Here is a 20,296-nt window from a genome sequence, read left to right as displayed (position 1 = left end):
TTGGTTGTCAATCTAATGGATCAAGATTATATTTAACTTTGCAGCATTTTACAATTATTTATTTAAATCCTATGCAGACAAAAAGATATATGAGCCAGAAATTAACCGTTTGCTTCCCCAAAGTGCAGTTTAACAAACAGGTTTTTGCTCAGCCTTCTTTGTTTTTAGGTCCCCAGTCTTCCCTTCTGGGTTTGTTTTCCCTCCTTGATCAGCGCTCTCAGGATCTCGGAAACTGTAATTCCCCTGCATCTCTGTCAAAACCTGCTTCTAGGGAGACAGTTGATGTTATTTGCAGCTTACTCTCTGCCTTGTCTTAAGAGAATCTGAGGTGTCAGTGAACAGGAACAAGTCTTTTTTGTTAGCTCCTTTAAGAGTATCCAAGAAACCACATTATTGTACAGAATGCAAGCCCAGCCCTGAAATTTGATTGGACACCCTGGCCTCACCACCCCCAACATGAGTGTCCTTGATTTAGTTTTTGAAACCCTGTGTTTATGGTTATGTTCTTGAGAAGCATGTTCAAAAATCTCATAATCACATAATTCATATGTGATATTTATATAAGCTTTTTTTTTTTTTTTTGCCTTTAAAAATAACATATCTTTTAGAGCAATAGGACTTTAACAGAAAAACTGAAAAGGGGGGAACATCACTGATTTACAGGCTCCCTTGCAAACTTATAACCCATTTACTAGGTTATGTGATTGAATGTCATGATTTCTAGGATGAGAACTGAGTGAATCATGAAGTCACCATTGCATAAAATCGAAAATAGAAAAATAATTGTGCAAAATAGTGAGTCTCAGATTTCAATGTAAATACCAAAACTTCAATGAGCATGCTAACCACTGATGCTCTTAGGATGATGAACGTTGTAACTATATTGAAATGTATTGATAGCTATTGCGCCAGGAAACAGGACTGATTTTAGAAGCTTTCCAGTCAGGATATTTCTATTATTTTCTCACTGAGCAAAATTATTGAGCACCAGCTATGTGCCAGACATTGTATTAGGTGCTAGGGTCACAATAGTGAACAAGACACGGTCTCCACCTCGAGGAACTTCGAGTCTGTCATTTAAGGGATATGCAGGGTAGGCCTGCATTCGTGAGAAACAGACCACCTCCCAGACGGTTAAAACAGGCACACCTAAAAAAGCTTCCCTTTGCCCCCTTGGCAGGTCATTCACGGGCCCTGTCATCATGACTGAAATTCCCACATTACTCAAGTCTTTGGGCTCAAGCTTTGAAGGTTCCTAGTTTAAAAATAGCAACAACAATAACTACAACAATAGCAATAGTTGTAGATCCTTACTGAATACTTACTACGTGCCAGGCCCCATAATTAGTAATCTATGCCTTATCTCATGTAATGATCGCGACAGCCCATGAAGTAGGTAGTGTGGCTCTTCCATTGTACAGATGAAGAGATTGAAGGGCACAGTCAGTAACTTCGCCCCGGGTGGCGTTGCTGGTGGGTGTTGGGGCTGGGCTGCGAGCCCGGGCTCACGGGTGCCTGGTGCACTCAATCACCGCTCGATTGCCGCACCACCAGCACTAGCTGAGCAGGAAACACATTTAGCCAGGAGTCCTCATCACCCCCATTAATTTGACTACTTTTCAGTATAACTTAGTTTATTTGCTAATTTATAATAAATGAGTGTACTTGATGGCTTTAACCAGAAACCTGGGCCCTGAGTAGTTAAGATATAAGACCAGTATGCTTAACTGCTCCTGAAAGAGTAAAAGGATCTGGAGCATGGGTACTGCTGGAGAGCCGGCTGTGGGTGGGCCTCTCGGCCGGAAGAGGGCCGTGGAAGGGGCCTAGATACTTGGGAGGAAATGAGAATGGGTATCTTATGCAATGAAAAAAACCAAAACTTTTTCCTTCCTCAACCATTTTGCTGAGGGCCAGTCTTACGCAAAATGATTTGAGCCGGTCTGTCCTCTGCACCATTTCGGCTAGGCTTCTTATTACAGGACTAGGCTGTGATCTTTTTGTGGTTGTTATCAACCCTGAATTCATTCTGATTGCCTCTAAATCAGAAAAAAAAAGAGAAGTGGGGGCTGCGTGCACTGCGGTGTTGCAGACACTGGCTCTGTACTGATGCAGTTTACATAAGCTCTGGAGTGTCTTGCACACACAGGTGTAGAGGGTGGACAGCAGGCTTGCTAAGTGAGAGTGGTGTAGCAGCCAGGGGACGACAATGAAGGATTTCAAGGTGCTCCGAATACACTCTCAGGTCATTTTACTCCAAGGTGGTTTGTGAGCAGGTCTTTTGCTCTTTTCCTATTTAATTTTATGTAACTTACAAATAGCTAAGTAATTCCCTGTTGCCCTTTTCAATTCTTAATGACTACGTCATCTGCCCAGTTTTCCCAAATGTCATCTTGGATTCCACTGTTCCCCAATGATCTCTAAGTCCTGCCACCCAGGAGAAATGTCACTGCCACTCATCTGGGCTGGTCTTCTATCGTCCATGCCTGGATTTCCCTAATTCCTCAATCTTTATAAAATCTCCTGCTGAAAACTGTCTCTGGCTCTCAACTATCTTTCGAGCAAAATCAAACTTCCTTATATAATTTACCAAAAAACTTGTGGTTTGGCCCCCACTGGCCTCTCCAGCCTCATGTCTATTCCTGCCCTTCCGGCCTCACTCACTCTGTTCCAGCTGTACAGAAAGCTACCAAATTCCTTCCCCGCTAGGCCTTTTCACAGGCTATTCCCTCTGCCAGGAGAGCTCTCTCCACTACATGCTCTCCTCATGGAAAAGCCTGCCCCAGGGCACCATCCCCAATTCCTCAACTGCAGGTGCAGAGCGCCCCCTGCTGTATACCTGCAGCATTTCCCCCTCACTCACCACACTGAACTGCAACGGCCTCTTTACTTGTCTGTGTCCCTCACTAGACGTTAAGCTCCTTGAAGGCAGGGACCGTGTCTGGTGCACCAGTTGTATCCCCAGCACCTAGCACAATGCCCGGCACATGGCAGGTGTTAAGTGAATACTGGTTGAATTAACAAGGGAATGAATGAACACAGTTTTTACCCTTGCCGTGAGTGGGTCAAGTTGGTGAGACCGAATCCCTGTTCTGTTGCTCATCTGTGAAGTCTACACTTCTGGTGAAAAAAGGCACAGCGTATCTCCATCAGCGCACACAGGAGAGATTCGATGCTATTAGTAATTATGGTCCATAATTCCATGAGTCCCTGGGTGCAGGGTGTAAAGGTCCTTCCCCAGATGCTGGCCAAAAGGATCCTCTCTTCCTTAGAAATACATGGAACATGCATTTATGTTCTTCAACATGGAAGCAAAAGTGAGTGCAGTTTTTAAAGTGCATAGATGTTCATTTGACTATAAGTTTAGAAATGCTGATTAAATGAGCCTATTGTTTGATCTTGAAAAGTACTTTGCTATCACCAGGAATCTATCTTTAACTGACTCGAACCACAACTGACTCCATGAGACAATCATACAAACGCTCTACTGAGATTATATCAATAGAAACTTTACACCCCATCAAGATTGGATATGTTTATAGGTGGACCACATTAAAATAAAATAAATTTAAATACAACAGTTATTTAGGACCTCTCTACACTTGATAAAAATGGAAATAATATGAAGGTGTTACCTTTCTATGCAATAACTAAACCAGCACGTAACAATAAAAGCAGAAGGAATAATCATTGACAATACTGCGTAGAGTTGAAGTGCAGTTAGCCCCCCAGTGAACTTCAGCTTCTTTATCCATGAAGGTTGTCATTCAAAGCTTAAACTCTAAAAATTTTGGAGGTTTCATCTGATGGTTTAAACCATAAAGAATTGCCCCAACTAACAGCATGTATAGTATTTATCGTGGAACCACAACAAATATAAAACATAGTAGCCAATGCCACTAAAGCTTAAAAATCTAATGAGCATAAAATATAAAGAACCGATTATGCTGACCCATCTTACAAGCCCGCAGCGAGAATACTAAGAACAGTAGAATTTCTATAACCTGAAAAGCAACTAAGTGCTTTTAAACTGTAGAAAACATGAACCCTTTACAAACTGCTCACTCTTGCCTTACAACAAGAATTATATGTGATGTGTGGTTTTAGATTTTCATAAGCACTCCCTCACACACTGCGGACACAACTTTTGTTTGAAGCACAGGTTTCCTAGATGTTCAGAAAAAATGTTCAGAAAAATGTGCAGCAGTATCTCTGCTCTTTTGTTGTCTTTTATGAGCAAATAGAGCTTCCTCTACAAGTTTCCGAGTGTTAACATTCACATCGAACAACTCAGAAGGGGAATCTTCCAGTTACCAGTGGAAAGTGTTGAGTTAGTGAGATTGAGTGTGTGTCTGATGGCTGCCCGTCGGTGTGTCAGTCACTGCTGTCGTCAGGCCTCTGTGTGCCTCAGCAGTGGACCTCGGTTGCTACATGAACAGTTAATTGTCGCACAACTAACGGGAATCAGTAGGTCAGTCGCAGCAAAGAGAACATTCCAGTTCTGCCACCTACGGCTTCTTTTTCATAAAGGCTCTGCTCATGTATGTGCCTTTCATCACATTCCAGAGATACAGACGATGACCAGTTATCACTGTTTGGAGCATCTCCTCTACTTTCCATTGGCATGGAGTCTAGATAGCTGCCAGCTGAATTTTTAATCTACAAAATCATAATTCATAGAAAATTGCCACTCTCAGATGGGGTGCAGGATGATAGATATTCTGCTCCCCTTTCTATGTTGTATAAGAGAAGTATGTTTCTGTAAATCAGGGTTTAGAATATCTTTATATAGTGTCTTAAGGTGGAAATCAAAATGAAGTAGTAACCACAGGTAGATACATGGATTTGTTTAGCAAATCTGCTGCCCTCTGCTGTTCTATGGGTTGTTTTTTTAATTTGTTTCTAAGAGAAATGTCTATCTTCCCTTAGCAAAACAAAGACTGTACTTGAAAGCAGGGGTTAATAATATTTATTATCAATAGTATTTATTAAAATCAAGAATTAACAATATTTTTAAGTCTATAACATTAGAAACAATGAGATTTGAAAAAAGCCAAAGGTTAGTTTTTCTGTGGAGGAATTACTAGGCCTCTAGACAGAACAAAATTTGCTGAAAATTTCTAATATCATTTTCCCTAAAAATCAGTTCCAGTCTAACTATACCATGAAGTAGTTACATGCTGCAGCTATTATTTAAGTGTGCATTTTCTTACTGAGCTCAACCAGTCACAGGCTTTGTGACTACTGTTCAAACTATGGAACAAACATACAGTCACATTCCGCTTTTATCACTCAGCATCCCACCCTAAACATTTCCCAAGGTCCCTACACAGCTTTTATCATGGTGACCACTACACACGTTGGATAACTTAGGCCATGTCACTATTTTGCTATGATGTCCCAACTTTTCTATTACTGTCTGTAGCTACCATAATAATCTCATATTATAAAACATTGAAATAAAAAGCACATCTCTAGAAATACTTTGGATATAATTGATTAATAACTACAGACTATATATTTATTAACAAAACTATAGGGAAAAATCAATAAAACACTCTGACAAGTTCAAAATAATGGCTTTTGTTTGGATATGGACTATCTCGAAGTGCCCATTATTACAAAGAATGTCCTCTCCTGACCAGGGGGATGGCTTCTAGGGAACTGAAGGCGTTTTTTTCTGCCTTAAAATACTACTGTCCAATTACACTATGTTTAATTAGTGCCAGGTAATAATTTTCAAAGAAGTAATGACCCACATGCAGTACTTGAAGCACTCATTTTCAATAGAAAATCAACACCCGAAACAGTCTAGTCAGGCATAAGTTACTCGAAAGCACTAAGGATATCACCGAGTAAAGTGAATGCTCCGAGGCTGTGTTTTCTCTAACTAAAGTAACTGTACATATTTTTTTTTCAAACTGTTTATATTAACACTCCTTGTTTTTCTGTCTTAAATACAATAGCCACTAAAGGGGAGCAAGTCAATTATAAAAATTGGCTTTCTCTCTACATTGGAGTGCCGAGCAAACCAGGGTAGGATTCTCTCCCTCACCCTGTCCCCAGCCCTCAGCCACCGCAGTCCTGTGACAAAACCTCGCCCCATCCAAGTCCATCCCGCAGCTCTAGGCAGGCGGGAAGGAGGCGATTCTTGGGGTAGCGCGTAAACTGTGACCTTTCTTCACTTTCTGAGAGGCTCCTTGTCTCCCCATCTTTTGGGGGGCCCAGACCATCCCAAGTGGGCCCCCAAGGACCCTCCTGTCTTGCCTGAGGCAGGGCCCCCTCCTTCCTCCAGCGCCCCATCTAACGAGCCAGTGTCTCCTCGCCCTTTCTTCCAGCCCCCTCTCCCCAGCGCTCCGATTCCTGTTCCCAGGGACCCCGGCCCGAAGCCTCTTCCTACCTCACCATGTGGAGGAGCCACCGGCAGCCCCTCCCCTCCGCCCCGGAGCGGGCCCCCCCCAGCGAGCCCCAGCACCCCGGCGCTCTCGCCCCCCTGGGTGAGCTCCTTCCTTCCTCCACTTCCCTCGTGCCGTCGGGGTTCAGGGGTTCAGGCGCAGTCCTTGTCTTCTGGAGGCCGGGAGACGGTCAGAGGCCCGCTACTCACCCCCCCCCCCACCTGGCTGCCCCTCTCCTTCGCCACCCAGACCCCAGGGTCCTCATGCCGATGGGCCCCTAACAGCCTCGCAGCACCCCTCACTCCTCCCCCACCTTGTATCTCCCCCCACCCCCTGCTTCCCGGGCTCTCCACCTGTCTGCACACCGCAGACGTGCACGCTGGGCCCCGCGAGGACAGGCCGCCTGGTGACAGCGTTGAGCCTGTTTTATACTCTGCTGTGCCATCAACGCTCACCCTCCTGTCACAGGCAGTTTTTCACTGTCAGTGTGTCAAGCTAAGGGGAAAGGCAGAAGCGGGGGGCAGAGGAGATAGCCAGGGGCCTCGGGGTGCCAGCCAGCTCGTTTCACTCCTGACTTTCCCCCTGACTCGGCTGCCCTGCCCCGCGTGGCCGAGCCGGCCGGATGGGAGCGGGTGCCCGTCTGGTGTGGCTGCGTGTCTCAGGCCGCACGGCGTGTCCCTCACCTCGCTCAGTGTGCCTTTTCCTTCCCTCTGCCTTCACGTCTGCTCCAGACTGACCGCATACGTCCCGATGACGTAGAGTTAGAAAATGAGCCCTGGTATAAGTTCTTTTCAGAGCTGGAGTTTGGACGCCCGGTAAGTGAGGCTGGACTCTTACTGTGAGAACATTAGGAGAATGCTGCTTGACTTATAAACCATTTCCTTACCAGAAGCGACAGGTGTCGTTCAGAGGACAAGGGTCGAGTGGGAACTTAGGGCACAAACTTGGTACAGCTCAGCCCACAGTCACTTCGTACCAAATGGCTAAGCGCTCAGACACCTCTGTACAGATTTTCTTTACCACCAAGTCATTCACGAGGATCGCTTCAGGTCTGAGCAAATTCAAAATGCTGAGGTAGACTGTGCCCTCGAATAGTCAGACAATTGCAGATTTGTAGAAGTTTCTATTTGTTTATAGTCCACTTTGGTCTAGTTCATTCAAAGGAGCGTGGTGACACTGATAAAAACAATAGTTACTATTATTATAGCTCCCTGGTGCTGAAGAATCACCACCTGCTGAGAGCTGAGTCTGCAGCCACTGTCCCAGTGAGTCCTCGCAGTGCCCCTCCCATAAGAAGAACCAGGCCAGAGGGGTTAAGGAATTTTCCCAGGATAGCAAGTGGCAGAGTCAGATGTTAAGCCCAGTCCTATCAAACCAACCAACCAACCAACCAAAAAAACCTTCTGGGCAATTCCCATGATAACATACTGCCAGAAATTCCCACTATAAAACACCTTATTTACTGTTAGGGACGTAAAAAGAAGGAAACCCTGCACACCCAGATTTCTAGTCTTGCTACCAAAAGCCACCACAACACCTCTGGTCCCCAAATCCCCACCAAAGTTGACCTTCAGAGAATCGGTTAGAATGTTTGGCTTAAAGAGTCACCCAGGTCTCAAATAGCGATTTCCTTCCTCGACTCAAGTTTCATTGGGGGGCTCCATCTACCAAGAGCAGTGCATTTGAGGGGTGTCCATTACATATTTTTATATTTTTACTGGTGTTTCTGAATTTTAAACTCTCAAAAAACATACTGTTTATTACACTGCACAGAATTTTATTAAAGACCAGGGAGTACAATCTTTCTTCTGCCATATCACAGACTGATTTATATGCTCCTACACTAAACCGCATTTTCTCCACTGGGTGGTGAGAGTAGTCCCTTTTGTCCATTAAAATGCAAAGGAGACTGGGTTAGATTCGTTCATTATCTTATTGAACTGGACCAAAAGTGACTGTAAATAAATATAAACCAAAGAATTTTTTCCTAGACTTTCTATACCTAATGAGGAGCGTTTTCTCTCGTTTTTTTCTAATTTGTATCCGAGTAGTCACATACATGTATTTTATTTCAGAGACAATAAATTCTCTAACTTTATTTTATATGCATTGTTATTGTTGATTAGACAGTTGATAGGGACTCTGCCAATTTCTGCACTGAGCCTAAATTACCAGCATTTTTCTATAATCATTTTCAGCCACACATGGAAACTCACCAGCATGCTATCCACTTGTCCACCTGCTCCTTGAATGTTTCTTTAATCAACCTTGCATTCCTCTGTGGCTCGAGACTAGGAGTGCTAATTCGATTTGAAAATGAATTGATAAATATACTAACCAAGCCACCAGTAATTCTGCCCAGTGCTTGAGAACAGTTACGGACAGAGCACTCTTCCTCCTAGGCTCCCCCCATTTTGCTCCATGCGTGCCACTCTTTATGTGTATCTGATGCTATCATCACTCGATTTCTAACTGTTGTCACCTTTTCCACATGTCCATTCCTTGCTGCCATTGACTCTCCTCCATTCCATCTCTACACTTCTGCTTATGTGGTGTGCCCCGACACCCAGCCTCCTAAAAAGGCTCTGGACTATGTTCAAGACCATTCTTCTGGTGTTTCCAACGAGGTAAAAACAAATTACTCTCTTTTTCAGATTTCTCTCTTAGGAGCGGTTACTATGATTCCGAGCATCTGTGTTTTACAATTCACTGTAGTGTCTAAGGTTTTTTTGAAAATCTAAGACTACGTGTTGTAACCAGTATCATCCCTTGGACCTGAATTATACCAAAGGCGTTGGCTCTTTCTGAACTGTGGGCACAGAATCAGTCCAACCATAACTGAGTTGAACTATCAGCACGGCCCTGGTACCTAGGGCTGTGATCATCAAAAACCGAGAGCAGTGGTCTCAGTGCATATATTAACCACCTGTTTCTATTAAACTACGACCAGAAGGCTTCTCTGAGCCATTTTAGCATCCTGCTTGGAGGTATAAAACGACCCTTTCAATTCTTAGATAATCAGATGTTTATGCCCCACATATTCCTAAAATGTATTTTAATTCTTTCATTTTCTTAAATACAATATGTGGATTTTAGAATCAGATAAAATTAAGAATAAGGCTGACATGTATAACAGAAACTAATACAAAATAATATTGAATGTAAATTGTAAATTGAAAAAAATTAAATGTTAAAAAAAAAAAAAAAAAATAGGGCTGACAAATAACTGGCTCACATGTCACAACTTTCCAGTTCCACATGCTCAACAGGCATTACTAACCCTTCTTCACCCTGTAATCCAGGCAGCACCTGTAACAGACTATCACTGGCATATGACACAAAATGTATTTGCTATCTCTGTTTAGAAATGTTCATGACAATCTGCCAGGTAAAAAAAAAAAATCATGCTGGGCAATGTAAATTTTTATTTGAATTGATCAAAGAGAGTATGAAAAAGGCAGAAATAATTCAGAGTCAAAAGCTTTTTATCCTGTTCTTTGCAAAGAAAAAATACAGTATTTTGGAAAGCAGATTTAGGACTTATTAGTAGACGCAAGCAAAAGTGACAGTCTCGCTAAACATCAGTTGTATAAAAGCCTCCTTGTGGGGAATCTTAGAGACAGCTAGGACAAAGCAAATAAACTGGTGCTTGAACAGTAGTTTCTCTGCGGTCCTAAGTAAATACAAAAGCACTTAATAAATATTTTACTTTCATCGAAAAGTCTTAACTCAGTTAAATATGTGCAACTAGGAAATAAAATAAAGCTAGTAGGATGCCTATGCTGCTGGAAATACTACGGACACACGGTTGTAAAAACTGGAATTGCAAGTACAGTCTCGGAAGGAAATAGCCAACTTTCTAGAACCTCAATGTACAATCCCAAATTATTTCCCCTGAGCTATGCATCATCAGAGTGTAGGTAGGTTAAACAGAAGTGACCAGAATATTTAGGTGTTCAATTAAAAGTAAAATAGAGGAATCAGGAACATTCTGGGTTGGTGAATTCAATCACCTTTAAATGCTTATTTTTTGTAGATGGGCATATAATGTAAAGAAAAATCAAATATAACAAGCAATTCTATTTTTACGCTTCCTTCACATCTGAAGAAAGGATATCACTTAAACACATGGATGGCCCAAAAATTTACTTCAGAATTCCATGTGGTCAGATATTTCTCTCAGATATTTTGGTCAGACATCTCTAGGTTGTTTTTAAGGCAGTTGACTCATGAGAACTGAAGTAGGATTTAGAGATCGCCATATCCAACTCCCTGATTCTCAGGCAAGAAAGCTAGAGCTCAGTGAATTTAAGAAGTAATGTCTAAAAGCACATGGTAAGATGGTGGCAAATCAAAAATAAAACAGATCTCTTAACCTTCACCTCAGGGCTGTTTGCTTTATACCATATTTCTTAGCACTTCCAGGAGATAGATTTAGAGCTCAAATTTTTTAGAAACAAAAACTACCTAGTTAATACTATTTTTATTACCTATTGATTTATGTTAAATTCTTGGGCTAAAAATAGTAGAAACTTAATTCTGTGATTTCTATATTGTTATGGTAGTGGCAAGAAAAATCACATTAAAAAAAGCACTTTGCTGGTGGGTAAACTGATTTGCCATTATTTCTTTGGGATTGAGAGGGGTGTTGTATGATTCTGATAGCATATTGACTATGTTATTAATTTCACTTTGTGGTTTTTCAGAGTACAAAAGTACTCTGATAAGGTACTGTATTCCGTCTTTAATAACCTACGTAAAGCATTTCTGTAAAAATTGTAATTGATTAGCATTACCTTCGTTGCCATGTATAAAGTGCCTAGTATATGCCATGAACAACGTATTTTCTAATCCATAAGCATAACTGAGGAACTAGCATTAATGAAGAGCAATTGAGGATTTATAAGCAAAATATAATCCCATGATCACTTAACAGAAAGAGTGATTCAGTGTCTACACTTTATTAAAATGACTTTTGTTTAAGTGTGTTAAAATAATGGCAATATGTAAATACTCGGTAGATCATAATAGGTAAAATAGGTTACCTCCTTTCTGGGGACAATTTCCATTTCAGGATGAGTATCATTCATACAGTTATCATACAAGGTTTTCTCTTAGTCATCCGTGTAGACCTTTTACTGTTTCCTTTTCATTTAATACTAAACCTTTTCCTTTAAGTATACGTAAAATCACACAATCCATTTCGGTTTATTTTGGATCGTGGAAACCAACGCGAGGAATTATTGTTTCTTAGCCTAAGTCTAAAACGATGGGAAGAGTAGAGCCTTCACTTCCTCTACGATGTTTTCATTCATATTACGACATTATTCAGGCTCATCCCAAGCTGGCAATCCAGAATTTCTGACCCCTCTGGGTGTGTTCTGAGCGCTCTGGAAATTACACTTTCTGGTGATCAGCTGCAGTTTGCGGCTGGGTGCCCCGGGAAAGGGGCGAGCCACACAGATGGCAGGGTTCTGAGGCTCTAGGGTGCTGCTCCTCTGCAAACGCATAGAAGTAATATTTCTAAATCAAAATATAAGTATCTGGTTTTGTTTATTTACCTGTTGGTTTTCCTTCTTATTCAATGTTTCTTTTTCCACCTTTCCAGTGTCTGATCCAGAGTCCAGAGAGTTAGAATAATCTTGTCAACTTATCAGATCAGTAGACCAAACTTTTTTTTTCTAATTTTATATTTGTTGAGAGCCTAGAAATGTAAATGTTTTTTAGTAACTAAAATTATTAGACTATGCTGTATTCTCTTACAGAGGATGCTTCTGTTTGCTCCTGGGCGAGATTCCCCTCTCTTTTAGTAAGATGGAGTTAGATGAAAGTATTACTGAATGGAGGCAGTTTTAGAGTTCTGCATAAAGGGGCTTGTCAGACGGCTCTACATAAAGAATCTCAAAATTATATACAATATTTTAACTGGTTAACTGGTGCTAATTTACAAACAGAAACTAAAGTTACAGAAATAGTTCTGAAAGTGTGGTTTAATTTCCACTAAGAAGGTTTTTCGCACTCTGGTAAAATACTTCTTAGTGGTAAGGACTTAAGATAAAAACGTGCCAAATTCTCTTTCTGGCTGACACTTTTAGACGTTCATATAGAAGAACATTTTCAAACTGGAATGCAGTGATGAAGAATTACTCATCAAATATGACCAAAGCCGAGACTAGTTAGTATATTTTTTCCTATACATTCTAGACATCCGTGTCACCTCCAGCATTCTAGAGTCTGATTCTCTCTTGCCTTTTAGAAATTTTAGCAATTATCCCAGTAGACGGCTGTGGGAAGTGAAAAACTCTTATGTAACCTTTTTGCTTAGTATCGGTTTCACTGCACTGTTCAGAATGAAGGAGCGTGAAAACCGTGTGTATCATAAACATTTGGAATTGTTTATCGGTTTGTATTTTCTATTTTTCTTTGTTCTTACAACCATGGACAACTGAGAGTTGATTTTACTGATGAAAATGTTAAAAGTCGACTTTAAAAAAAAAAAAGGCCATATGTTGGTTCATTAAACCATTTATTTTAAACCAACCTGAAACTTAACTATTTGAGGGATATAATTGTACCTGATTTAAGTGCCAGTAGTTCAGTTTAATTTCAAGCCAAATTCTGTGGTTTTTATTAAAATGTCATGTCTGTGTTGGCAGATGAAAAATGTCTAAAGTTCTGCTTAAATTTCAGATTTTAAAGATCACACCTGACAAGATGACAGAAATCTATAAAGAAGGTTTATGTTCTATAAGGATTGAATGATTTCAAATTTTTTAAAAACATCAAACTATTCCTTTACATAGGAAGTTTCTATTTATAGTCCATTTGCCACATGAAGAGCAGTTACTGATTTTCCTTTTTTCTCCCAGGCAGTGTTTAGGTTGTAGGTAATCTGAGTAGAACAGAGCAGGACAACGCAGTTAATCAGAAGAGGAAATGGGTGGGAAGGACTGGAAACCAGGTGGCGTGACTTCTTTGGGGGAAGACATTTGTTATGATCACGATAAAGGGTATTTTTAATCACAGTTTTGAAAATATTCTTTTTAAAGCATACCTAATTTAATGCTCATGGACAAAAGACATTTTGCCATGATAAAAATTTTATGATACTATTATTCTGCCTTCACAGGCCTCCTTGTACCAATCCTCTATCGACAGAAGCCTGGAAAGACCCAACAGGTAAGCATGTTAATACACTGTGCAACCAGAATTGCATACCAGTGCTTTCTTTTTCCATGAAATAGTAATAAGGGTTGCGTATCATGTTTTTATTTTAAGCACCATACTCATGAAGTTGTCTTATTTTGTTTCAGCATCGTTTTATATGGTCGTATTTAAGAATTTATGAAAATCAAGTGAAATAACTCTGGACACCTTTACAGACTGAGAAATTCTTCCCTTCCCTGTCTCCTCAATAACCAGTTTTCTTTTCTTTAAATGGGGATTATAAACATCTAATTTTCAATATTGTTATATGACACACATTTGAAAAATGTTATAAATTATGTTCTACACAGGTTTGTTCCTTGTACTCTAACCACACAAATCAGAATTACTGTTACTACCAATAAATGAGGGTTGATACTATATACCCGCCACTCTAAGTACATAAACATATTCAATCCTGAAGACACCACTGTGAGTTAAGCACCATTACCCTCTTTTATCTCTGAGTAAACGGACATTTAAGCTCCATGACTTACTAAGTTTACACAGTTGACAAGCAGCAGAGATAAGGTAGAACTGAACCAAAATAGCTTGTAACCAACCACTTGGACCTGCCTTAAAATCTGCCAAGGCAAGTTCTGTTGGTGGGCTCTGAATATCATACTTATTTGAAAATGTCACAGAAATTCAGACAGTCCAACAGCAACGTTGAATAATCCAAACTCTCAGCCACACTATATCACCAACAACACACTTGTAACATTAATCTGCCCTTCTATAGATTTCTATGGACATAAGTAGAAAACTTTGTAACCTGGGCTTGTTGAGTGCCATCCAACAACATTAACGTCACTGAGTGAGGAGCTCCCCCAACCCTTCCTTTTATACCTTTTTCCATCTATATGTGCACCTAAAATGTTTGAATTTTAGAGCTCTGACCCGACCTGAGGGTTGCTGTGAAGACACACAGACCCTCAGGGGACAGAGTAATGAGTGCAAAACAGGTCTAGGAAAGATGGGCATCGTCTCTCAAGGGGTGCAGACAAATCCTGAGATCTGGCTCCACCTCTAGACTTGCAAAGCGTGTGTGTTCCATTTACTCATTGATGAAACAGGGATGACACTGGGCTATATAAGTCTATACTGTCAGTATAGCAAACAGCAATCTTCTGGCTCCTAGGAGCTGGTGTGCTTTTACTGCTGCTGCTGATGTAATTGTATCTAATGATCTGACAAAGTGCTGTGTGACGTATAGATAGCTTCCTTCACTCATGTTTGTCTTAAATGATATACTCAGACTCAGAACCATGATAAAAAGTTCCTGCCATTAAAACTGTTGACACCATTTAACTCAGCTGGGTGCAAGAACTCTTTTTAACAATGTATTTGCTGACCAAATCATTGGTCATTCATTATTTAAGTAGGAAAATCTTGGAATCCCAGTGTAAGGTTTTTTAAAGCCAAGAGCCATAGGGAGGTCCTGAGATAAGAAATCTGTCTCACCAGGTGTCTTCCTCTTTTCCAATCCTTTCCTCCGTTCTGTCATTCCCTCCTCGGGATGTAGTCATGTTGTTAGAACGCTTCCTGATAGAGAACAGATACACGATACAAATCACAAGACTGAATTGTCCGTTACAACATATTGCACGAACTGGAGCATTGTCACTTTAAAAATTATAAACTCATATTCGCACAAACACCTGCTTTGTTCATAACTGCCCAAACTCCGAGGCGACCAGGATGCCCTTCAGTTGCTGAATGGGTAAACACACTGTGGTCCGTCCACAGAATGGAATGTTATTCAACAATAAAAAGAAATGAGCTATCAGCAAAAAACAAAACAAAACAAAAAAAAACCACGGAGAAAATCTTAAATGCATATTGCTAAATGAATGAGGCCAATCTGAAATGGCTACATACTGTTGGTTCCAACTCTATGACATTCCGAAAAAGGCAAAACTGTGGAGACCGTAGAAAGATCAGTGGTTGCCAGGTGTTCAGGGGAGGGAGGGATGAACAGGGGAGCAGAGGGGATTCTGACGGACATGATACAGGACACAGCAGTGATGGGCGCATGCTGTCCCACAATGGTCAAAACCCAGATTGTTCAACAAAAAACATGAACCCTATGTAAACTATGGACTTTACTTGCATTTACTAATAATGCATCAGTACCGTTCATCAGCTGTGACAAATGTCAATAAGAGGGAAAGCTGTATGCAAGGGTCCGTGTGGGACTCTATGCTTTCCAATCACTTTTTCAGTCATCTAAAACGGCTCTAAAAAAATAAAGTCGATTAATTTTTTTAAAGAAATGATTATAAAGAGTGTTTGATATCAGGGAATGAATTCCCAAAAATGCAGTTTGGAAGGTGGGGTAAGAGTTCTAACACTGTTACTAGCATATCCCACCCGTCTTTCTGGCTCAGGTTAACCTCCACCAACGCCAACCAAACTGAAGCTGATCCCTTCTTTCAGTTCTGCAGGCCTGGCCAGTGACTTCAGAAAAAGGAGGAAGAGCGAGCCCGCCGTGGGGCAGCCGAGGGGCCTGGGGGACCCACGGGCCAGCAGGACCGGCCCCGGCCGGGTGGACGGCCCGGGATCAAGCGCCACCCTGACCCAGTCTTTCATTAGTTCTTCCCCTTCCTCACCGTCCAGAGCAAAAGGTAAACAGCAATAAATTGAAGTGTAAACAAGTTACTAGTGTGAGCTTTACCCTGGAGCTCCCTGTGAGAGCCGGTCCAGCGATAACTGCCCGGGGTAGTTAGCATTTACATAAGTGCTGGAACCATAGTTTTTCCTACACAGACCAACTCAGGTTGAGCCATCCGAGTGGCCTCAAGGACTCTATCGTCTGTTAATGCTTTTTCCCTTCCAAACGTATCATTTGTGGTTTTGTGGGGAGGAACAAATTCAAGCCATCAAATAGTTTACTGTCAGGCTACTAAAAGATTACATTTATAAACATATGCAAAATTAATCAGATTTATAGAACAGGAATTAGAAGTAGCAACAGAGACCGTTGTTGCCTAAAACATAAACTGTTTTTTTTTATTATTTAATTCTATATAAAATTTGTCTAACCTGTGAAGTCATTTCTTTAGTCATCCGCTCTATATTTTGGTCAATATTCAGATATACAGTAGAATATCCATATTCTGCACGGAACATAGTGTTCAATCCACAGCAGTACCGTAGTGAGAACTACCTGGTTTTCAGTCACATTATAAAACTTAGACATCACCAAGCCCTTTCTCCCTATGACCTGTCTCCTCTGGAAATTCAGTGAGTTGTGCTGAAAGGGAGCAAGTCGCTCCTTCAAGTCTCTGAAATACTGTTGAGCCCATTGCTGCCACCATAGCAGGGATACTGCTAAGATGGAGACTGAGAACTGAACTAGGGTCCCTAGGACGTAGGTCTATACCAAATCGGGGGCTCCACCGTCTCCTCCAGTCTCCTGGGGTTTAAACACACAGAGAGGGAATCTGAAATGTGTGAGGAAAGTGAGTTCTAACAGAAGTTTCCATGAAAGAGCACAGATTCAGCTGCATGCATCAAATGTAGGCACTAAAAGTAATACCCATGGTAGTTAAAGGTGAGAGGTAGCTGGTTTGCGTGCAGAAGGCAGGCTGGTTTTGATGCTTGGAGTCTGGACAAACGGAAGACAGCAGATCTCTCCCATGTCCTAGTAAAGCCGTGAATACTAACTGGAAGGTTTGGAGGGAGTGAGCCCCTTTCATGATGCCTTTCCTCGAATTAACAGGGGCACATTTATGCAAGCAAATATCTTAAGGTAACACAGAGGTCATAAAATGCCATTGGTTCCTTATGCTTGGATACCACCCAAAAGTTAAAAGAATTCTGATTGGTTTAGATATTTATTTTTATCCTAAGGAGTATTAAGCCAATTTCCTTTCCCAAATACTACCTATCTACTTACTTATGTGCTTATCTACTTTTGAAAATTTGGGGGAAGACTGCAAGGCAGGAGCCGTCAGTAGAGATATTTTCTTCCACTAGGTTTATTTCCAAGAAGAAAATGTCCCATTAGATGGATTTGGCCTCTCACTTATTAGTTAATTCAGCAAAGCAAAAGAAAAGAGTTTTTCCATATGTTCCAAATTGAGGTCACTTTTAGCTCTCTATTGTCAAATTGCAAATGCATTTTTAAAAGACCTTCCCTGGAAAAAGGCAAGATGCCTTTACCTCTGAGGAAAGTTTCACATTATATCCAGTTATCCTTATGAGAACCTCCCTAGTAAAAGTTTCTAGGTAGAGCCGTTAAAGAGGTAAATTGTTTTATTTAAAGAGATGCTAGTTATTTTTGTCTAGGAAAAAAATGTTAGCAGCAACAGTTCACAGCGTCTGGATTTTTCAATTTTGGAAAATACTTTGTCTTATAGCTTTTTCTATCTAGTTCCCATGAAAAATTAACTCATACAGTGTGGGAGTTTTAATTCAATGTAAATTTATAAATTACACCTTCCCTTTCTATTATAGATCAAATGAGATTCAAACCCTGACCTCACTAAGTTGCTTAAATCTGTATCACTTTGGGCATTCACTGTTAGACTTTTAAATTACTACCAGGTCGTGCTATTAGCTTATAAGACACTATATTGAATTGGGGGCATATAATATTTGCAGAAAGATGAAGTATTCAATAGAAATGGGTTTATTAACTACACCAATGACTTTTTATGCCTGGTTTTGTTCATTCTAATATCGGTAAAGCTACCTTCATTGAGAAAGTAGCATCGTGCTTTAGAATTAGACTGTTTTCTCCAAAGTCGAAGCTCCCTGTGCAACCACCAGTGTCTAGATTAAACCATGGTGCCTTCTCTTTGCTGTGCTGTCTGATGCTAACTAACGTGCTCTCCTCCTTGTGAAACTTTTAACTCCTTCGCATGTCTCTCTCCCACCACGCTGCTCTGGACTAAAAGGTGGGGATGATAGCAAAATGTGTCCGTCCCTTTGCAGTTGCTCAGGGCTCAACGGTAACCCCTCCAGCGAGGCGGATTACTGTAACACTTACCGACAGCACCTGGACGTGCCGCGGGACTCCCAGCGGGCCATCGCTTTCAAAAACGGCTGGCAGATGGCCCGGCAAAACGCCGAGGTCTGGAGCAGCACCGAGGAAGCCGTTTCCCCCAAAATCAAGTCCCGCAGTTGCGATGATCTCCTAAACGATGATTGCGACAGCTTCCCTGACCCGGCGACCAAGTCGGAAAGTATGGGTTCTTTGCTCTGCGACGAGGACTCCAAGGAGGGCTGCCCGGGCCCATGGGTGTCCCCCTACCTCCAGGAGGCCCGCAGCAATGGCAGGTCCCGGCTTCGCCACAGGGCAGCCCACAATGCCCCAGGGTTCCTGAAAATGTATAAGAAAATGCACCGCATTAACCGCAAGGACCTGATGAACTCAGAGGTGATCTGCTCCGTGAAGTCGAGAATCATGCAATATGAGAATGAACCGCACAGCAAGGGCCTGCTGCAGGGATGGAGCCAGTGCTCCGCCGAGGAGGTGCCCAGGGACATGGTCCCCACCCGCATCTCTCAATTTGAAAAGCTGATTCAGAAGTCAAAATCCATGCCCAATTTAGGAGACGAAATGCTCTCTCCTGTGATCCTAGAACCAGAGCAAAATGGTCTATGCCCCAAAAGGCGGTTTTCCATCGAGTCTTTGCTGGAGGAAGAAAGTCCAAGCAGACACCCTTGTCAGGCCCAGCGAGGCTGCAAGTCCAAAGCCCTGGTGCCCATTCACATCGAAGTCACCAGCGCCGAGCAACCGAGAACTCACGCAGAGCTTTCCGACAGCGACCAGGACGGGGTGGTGTCCGACCACAGCGACTACATTCACGTCGAAGGGTCGTCCTTCTGCAGTGAGAGTGATTTCGATCACTTTTCTTTCACGTCCTCTGAAAGTTTCTACGGATCCAGCCACCACCACCACCACCACCACCACCACCACCATCACCGGCACCTCATCAGCTCCTGCAAAGGCAGATGCCCTGCCTCTTACACCCGCTTCACCACGATGCTGAAACACGAAAGAGCTAAACACGAAAACGCCGAAGAGCACAGAAGACAGGACCTGGACCCCGGCCTTTCGAAACTCGCGTTTCTAGTCAGTCCCGTGCCTTTCCGGAGGAAAAAACATTCGACTCCCAAGAAACAGACTGAAAAGGCAAAATGCAAAGCGTCTGTGTTTGAGGCTCTGGACTCTGCCCTTAAAGACATCTGTGACCAAATTAAAGCTGAAAAGAGAAGGGGGAGTTTGCCAGACAACAGTATCCTGCACCGTCTCATCAGTGAACTGATGCCAGACATCCCCGAAAGGAATTCATCGCTCAAAGCTCTAAAAAGGAGCCCCACGCACCAGCCTTTCCACCCACTGCCTCCAGACGGTGCCGCTCACTGTCCGCTGTACCAGAGCGACCGTGGGAGGATGCCTCACAGTGCCTCTTTCCAGGACATGGACACCAATAACCTCAGCTGCCACCACCAAGACCACGAGAGTGCCCTGGGTCTCCAAGGTGGATGCCCCTTTCTTTGTTACTCCCTGTGGTTCAGATGCCCACCCTCCAGCTCTTTCATTTTCCATTCTTCCATCTCATCATTCCTGAGCTGTGAGACCGCCCGGCATCGTGGCTGTGCAAACGTGTCTTACTGCATAGTTCTCATTTGCCCGTGTGGTATTTGGACGTGATGTGTGGCTTAAAGTGATCACCAATTCACAA

At 42.2% G+C, this 20,296-nt stretch overlaps 1 protein-coding gene across 11 annotated transcripts in view; it reads left to right on the top strand.

Moving 5' to 3' along the window:
* Window positions 1-20,296, top strand: part of SORBS2 (sorbin and SH3 domain containing 2) — a 172,815-nt gene that overhangs the window by 122,462 nt on the left and 30,057 nt on the right. For 4 of the 11 annotated variants that reach the window (XM_016211316.2, XM_016211312.2, XM_087814092.1 and 1 more), the window contains 2 exons: window positions 13,522-13,571; window positions 16,038-16,225. In XM_016211316.2, coding sequence (XP_016066802.2) covers window positions 13,522-13,571; window positions 16,038-16,225 — 238 coding nt within the window. Of the gene's footprint in view, window positions 1-6,335; window positions 6,495-7,123; window positions 7,208-8,962; window positions 9,020-13,521; window positions 13,572-16,037; window positions 16,226-18,502; window positions 20,093-20,296 lie in introns of all 11 variants that reach the window. The other 7 variants (XM_087814090.1, XM_087814091.1, XM_016211307.2 and 4 more) reach the window with 5 other exon arrangements.

This window comes from Miniopterus natalensis, chromosome 2, assembly GCF_054644295.1.
Source record: "Miniopterus natalensis isolate mMinNat1 chromosome 2, mMinNat1.hap1, whole genome shotgun sequence".
NCBI classification, from domain to species: domain Eukaryota; kingdom Metazoa; phylum Chordata; class Mammalia; order Chiroptera; family Miniopteridae; genus Miniopterus; species Miniopterus natalensis.
Note: the sequence above shows the minus strand (reverse complement) of the source record. Positions and strands in the feature narration are given on the sequence as shown.